The sequence below is a fragment of the Fulmarus glacialis genome, unplaced genomic scaffold, assembly GCF_000690835.1.
Source record: "Fulmarus glacialis isolate BGI_N327 unplaced genomic scaffold, ASM69083v1 scaffold936, whole genome shotgun sequence".
NCBI classification, from domain to species: Eukaryota; Metazoa; Chordata; class Aves; order Procellariiformes; family Procellariidae; genus Fulmarus; species Fulmarus glacialis.
This window is the reverse complement of record NW_009219800.1, coordinates 25864-31662: the sequence shown is the minus strand read 5'-3', so window position 1 is coordinate 31662 and position 5799 is coordinate 25864. Positions and strand designations below refer to the sequence as shown.

Genomic DNA, 5799 nt, shown 5'->3' with positions numbered 1-5799 from the left:
CTCCTTTCTCCCTTCCCGCCCCCGGCAGTTTCAGAAGGGGAGAGGGGGGCTCATGGGCAGCATCGGCCGCCCTCACCTCCCTCCTGCCCGGGCTCTGACGGGTCGTGCGTTTCTGCCCCAGGAGAAGCGCTCGTGAGATCCGGTGCAGGACCCCCCCCGGGCACACCCCCGGCGGCTCCCCCATCCTCATCAACATCAACCGGGCAGAGCTGAGCAACCCGGAGGTGAAGTACAACTACACAGAAGACCCCACCATCCAGAAGATCGATCCCGAGTGGAGCATCAACAGGTGAATCGAGGGATGCCTGCAGGGAGCTTGTGGGATGCAGGGGGGGCTGTTTTCTGCACGGATCCCCCCTCCTGATGGGTACGTCCCAGTGCTGCTGCGATAGCCACCGGGCCATGCTCCAGAGATGTGGCAAGAGGAGTGTGAGCAATGGCTTGGCACCGGGGTCCTGCTAACTCCTGGCCTGCAGTGCTCAGCCTGGCAGGGGGCAAGAGCAGAGAGCGCTTTGGATCTGCTTAATTTCAGCTTGACATTTGGCGGCGGCATATAAAATTAAAATATTTCCCATCGGGGGATTTTTTGAAATGTTTACATACTTTTCTAAAAGGTTTGAATTGGCTGGAGAGGAGGCAAAGGAATCCATTAAGCGCTAGTGCCAAGGGAAACCTTCCCCAGGGTGTTGATGAGGAGCGAGCTCCCCAGGAGCATGGCCAAACTCTCCAGGACTGCGGGGCTTTTAACACCAAGGCGTGGAGAAAACCCTGCAGGGCTCAGCCTGCCCTACCACCCGCTGCCTGAATGGTGGAGAAGGGGGTGGCAGAGAGGACCTCCTCTGTGTCGGGATGTTTTCCCATTGTGGACGCTTGGTCTCCTTCAGCTTGGGAGCTGCCTTCAGACCCCAAGCCTGGACACAAGGGTGGAATGTTAGTGTTAATTAGCAGGTTTTATATCTCTAGTTGGCCCTTGGGTCAGCTGAGATGATTTGGTGGTGGTGAATGCCAGATCCTGCTGGCTGTGGTGACATCTGGGTGGGATAAAAGGTCACCGGGGCATTGTGGTGCACCCAGGCTGGGGCGGATGGGCGTCTGGCTGGTGAGGATGGGCGCTTCCCTCCCAGAAGCAGGGACCCAGTGCCAAGCTGCCTCTCCTAACCCATTGTTTTACATGTCTCTAGTGGTGGGACGCTGCTGACCGTGACTGGCACCAACTTGGCCACCATCAAAGAGCCCAGGATCCGGGCCAAGTACTGCAGCTCTGAAAGGGAGAACGTAAGTGGTGCTGGCTGGGGCTGGGGCAGAGCACAAGGAGGAGGGGTGTTGTCCCTCTGCAATGCAGGGCAGAATGCGTATCCCTTACCCAGCAGGTGTGATGGCGTGGAAGGGCTGAGGTCCAGGGGCTGCCACCCAAAGAAAGGAACCAATCTCCCTGCAGGGCCTCTGGCCAGGTGCTGCCAGGAGAGGGTTGAGATCTGAGCGTGCGAAACTGATGGGAGGTTTGTGGGATGTCTGCAGGATAGTGGCAGAAAGAGCCCGTCCCCAGCGAGCTCCCACCTGCCACCCCTCACACATCCATTGCAGACAGAAGTCTCTCTCTGCCCCGGGGTGGAATGTGGCACCTATTGAGTAATAGCACAAGACAGGAGATCCTGAGTCTAAACCCTGTGTCCAGAGCTGCTGCTTGCAGGAGATCCTTGTGGGGTGCAATCGTGACCTCCCTGTCGGGAGCTGGGTCTGACCTCTATCTGTGCCTCCTGCAGAACTGCACCGTCTACAACGACACCACCATGGTCTGCTACGCGCCCTCCATCGACAACCCCGTGCGGAGCCCTCCGGAGGTTGGCGACCGCCCGGATGAGATCGGCTTCGTCATGGATAATGTCCAGACCCTGCTGATCATCAACACCACCAATTTCGTTTACTACCCGGACCCTGTCTTCGAACCACTCAGTCCCACGGGAATGCTGGAGCTGAAGCCCAGCTCTCCCCTTATCCTCAAGGTAAGGCAGCGTGCACCTGGGGGCAGAGGGATAGGGATGTGTCCCTCTGTAGATGTGGCTTTTTGTCTCTCCTGGAGCAAAGTCCTGCACTGCGAGAGAACGAATTTGCTTTATGTTGGTTTCTTTTAAGCGTTCCCCATTGCATGAGAACTGACTATCTTCTTCCTTGTTCCCTCAAAGGGCAGGAACCTGCTCCCGCCAGCTGCTGGTAACTCCCGCCTGAACTACACCGTGCTGATCGGAGACACTCCCTGCACCCTGACCGTCTCCGAGACCCAGCTCCTCTGCGAGTCCCCCAACCTCACTGGCCAGCACAAAGTCACGGTAAGTGCTGACACCGGTGCCTTTGCTTCTCATGTCCCATGTGTCACAGAGGTTCAGTCTTTATCCTGGCACTGGCCCTGCTGCGTGCTCATCCTCGGATGAGGACCGGATATTTGGTGCACGTGCAGGAGCATCCTCAGGAGCCATCTTCCTGCTCCCTGGGCATCACGCTCCCTAATTACATGTTTGGTAGGACCAAATACTTTGTCCCCTCCCTGGCACGCTCAGCCAGGCGTTCCTGTGCCCTGGCTGGCCCTGCCAACAACCTTCCTTCCCCGCTGGGCGCCAAGGCACAGCCGTGCCAAGGCAGGGGGGGTTCCCACCCCTTCCCCTGGTGCCAGCTCACACCATAAGGAAGGCTCCCTTGTTTGTGGGGTTGTAGCGCAGCGGTGCTCGCGCTCCAGGACCCTGCCAGGTTGAAAGGGACCCAGCGCGGTCCCCCCCAGGCTCCCCACCTGTGGGGGAACTCGCTTCACATCCCATCTGTTACTGTAATGTTGTCTGAATGAGACATCAAACTCTCTGCCTGCTCCGCACACGCTGGCAGCGTGTGTCCTGCATCCCATTAAAGCGTGCTGCACTGCTCCGGGCCAGCTCCTGCCATCCCTGCATTTTTCTGCATCCTTCCTCCCGCGGGCTGGGAGTCATCCCCCAGATCCCAGCACAGCGGGCACGGTGGGGAGGGCTGTTCTGGGCGCATGCCCCCTGACATCAGATCCTTTTTTTCCCTGCCATGGCACAGATTAAGGCTGGAGGGTTCGAGTTCTCCCCGGGGACACTGCAGATCTACTCGGACAGCCTGCTAACCTTGCCTGCCATCATCGGGATCGGCGGCGGGGGCGGTCTGCTCCTCCTCATCATCATCATCGTCCTCATTGCCTACAAGCGCAAGTCCCGGGATGCCGACCGGACCCTGAAACGCCTCCAGCTGCAGATGGACAACCTGGAGTCCCGAGTGGCCTTGGAGTGCAAAGAAGGTGGGGGATCCTTGTGCCGCTAACGTAGGGGTGGTGGAGGGTCTCGTACCGTCCCGAGGCTCGGCATGCTCCCACCGTTTCCCCACTGCCTTCTGGAGTGGGAATGGGAACAGGCAAAACTGCTTTGTCAGAGGACATGAACTTGTTTTGGGTGGGATTGGGGGATTTTTCCAGTTAAGGAGTTCCCTTCCATTTCTCCAAACGGGAGAAAAGAGAGCGAGAAGGGTAGTGAGGGCTGCCTGCGAGTGGGCAGTCGGTCTCTCGTTACGTGACAGACGGATGCTGTGAAATTGGACAGAATTCCCTGTATGATCCTGCTGATAAAACCTAATTGCCCATTATCCCCCTGAGCTGGCTTCCGAGGCCCCGACCCTGCCAGCCACAGCCACAACCAGCCCAGGCACTGCGGATGGAGCAGGCACCGAAAACAAGATAATAAAAAGGGAAAAGAAAGAAAAACCCTTTGCTCCCCCAAATCCCCATCCCTACACATGCCTGCGGATGGCACTGGTGACAGGGAGAGGGGAGGGAGCTGGTGGAGGGGATGGTGTCTTGTCTTCCACAGCTGGCAGATAAAAGGATCTGCTTTTAATTAAAAGGCACAATCTCTTCCCTGCCTTTTCTCTTTTCTAGTCCCACTAGTTACAGATAAGATAGCACGCCTTTCAAGCTGACGGTTTGTTTTTTCTCATCAGGCTGACGAGCCCGCAGCCCTCTGCCTGGCTTTCAGCTCCCTTTAAAGTGCCGTTAATTTGATTTTTCTGAGGGTTTTCTCCCCCCTCCAACCCCTTTCCCTGGTGCATATCCAGGACTCCTCTCCCGTCAGCTTTTCCCTCTAGGTGCAATTAAAGGTTCAGGACCCCCCCGCATCGTGTTCCCCTGGGAGTCGTGGCTGCCTCTGCTCGGATCGGGAGGTGCTGGGGTGGGTGTGTTCAAGCTCTTCTCTCGAGTAGTATTTAGGTCAAAAAGAAATGAGGACATTCTTGCGGTTTAGGCTAACGTTTTCCCCCAGAAGCTCTGGCTTTGTTCAAGCCTTGCTATTCCCCACTGCCCCCAGCATCCCTGGGAGGCTGCGAGTGCTGGGCAGGGGGGATTTGAGCCCCCCGGGACTCAGCGGTCCTGTTCCCAAATCTGCCGCTTGATTTATTGTGGGGAAGTCGTCCCCACCCTCCGCAGCTCAGTTTCTCCATCTGTGAGATGGGGACAGCAATCACAGCCTGCCGGGGGGAGGGATGCGGAGCCGATTCACGCCTGGGGGGTCCCACCCATGGGGTGCCGGGGGGGTGCGGCGGAGGCTGGGTGCCGATGCTGTGTGCTGGGACTCCGGGATGTGTTGATTAGTTCTGCTTTTCCCACCCCAGCCTTCGCTGAGCTGCAGACTGATATTAACGAGCTGACCAACGACCTGGATGGGGCTGGCATCCCCTTTCTGGATTACCGCACCTACGCCATGCGGGTTCTCTTCCCAGGGATAGAAGACCACCCGGTGCTGAAGGAGATGGAGGTGTGGTTCTGTCTGTCTGTCTCTGTAGTGTTTCATGCTGGGGATGTGCCCCTGCACGAGTCCCCGTGCCCCAAGCGTAGGGCTGGAGAGATGCTTTGGTCGGATGCTGACCTGGCCTGGCGCAGCAAACAGCCGACACGAATGCGGACCGGCTGCCAAATGGTTACTGCACTCTCTGACATTAATATCAATATTTATATTAATATCATTGCTGCTGTCATTTTCTACAGCACTTGCTTTATTCAATTGGGTTTGTTTGATGCCTGACCGGCCGCTCGTTTCTAGCAGGCTTGTCTGAGATCGCCTGCTTGCTTGGCTCCGTTTCCCCCTGCAGAACCCATCCTTGGCATCCTTCCCCTGCTCCCCAAACCAGCTCCCCCTCCTCTCCCGGCCTCCCCACCTCTGTTTAATTTAGTGTGTGCAATTGCACAGCAATTGGCTTCTTGTTTGCTGGGCTGCTGAGGCCGCTCTTGATTAGAGAAAGGAGGGGGGTGACCTTAGCTTCTCCTCGCTGCTGACCCGGCACAGTAATTAATGTCGACATGGGCTTCACAATGTATTTAGGAGAAGTAATCGGCCCTGGTGCAAGATGCACGGTCACTAATTGCAACACAGCAAGCTCTTACCAACTGCAAGTGCACGTGCTGGTGTTGTACGCCAGCATGGCTACAGCGCGGGGCCCTGGCCCTCTGCCTGCTCTCTTTCCCCGGTCCCTAATCCCCGCTGCGGAGGGCGGTGGGGACCCCCGCTCCATTTTTATCCCAGCTGCGGAGGACGGTGGGGACCCCGTTTCCATGGATTTCCCCTTGCAGCTCAGGTTTCCGGATGCTCAGAGCCACAGCAGGCGTGAGCGTAGCCCTCCCTGGGGCACAGCCCTTCCTGTCTGTGCAAACGCCTGGCTCTCCTCTCGCCTCTGCTCTTGCTCTTAAGTATTTTCCCTAAAGAGAAAGGGGTGGAAAGGGTATCAAAAAGGGTATCGGGGAGGAATTTT

At 57.4% G+C, this 5799-nt stretch overlaps 1 protein-coding gene across 1 annotated transcript in view; it reads left to right on the top strand.

Annotated features, from left to right (window-relative positions):
• Window positions 1-5799, top strand: part of LOC104078731 (plexin-A1-like) — a gene marked incomplete at both ends in the record, with an annotated part of 43184 nt that overhangs the window by 15002 nt on the left and 22383 nt on the right. The window contains 6 exon segments of the mRNA XM_009580486.1: window positions 122-289; window positions 1182-1275; window positions 1764-2003; window positions 2184-2327; window positions 3070-3304; window positions 4666-4808. Of these exon segments, the coding sequence (XP_009578781.1) occupies window positions 122-289; window positions 1182-1275; window positions 1764-2003; window positions 2184-2327; window positions 3070-3304; window positions 4666-4808 (1024 nt within the window).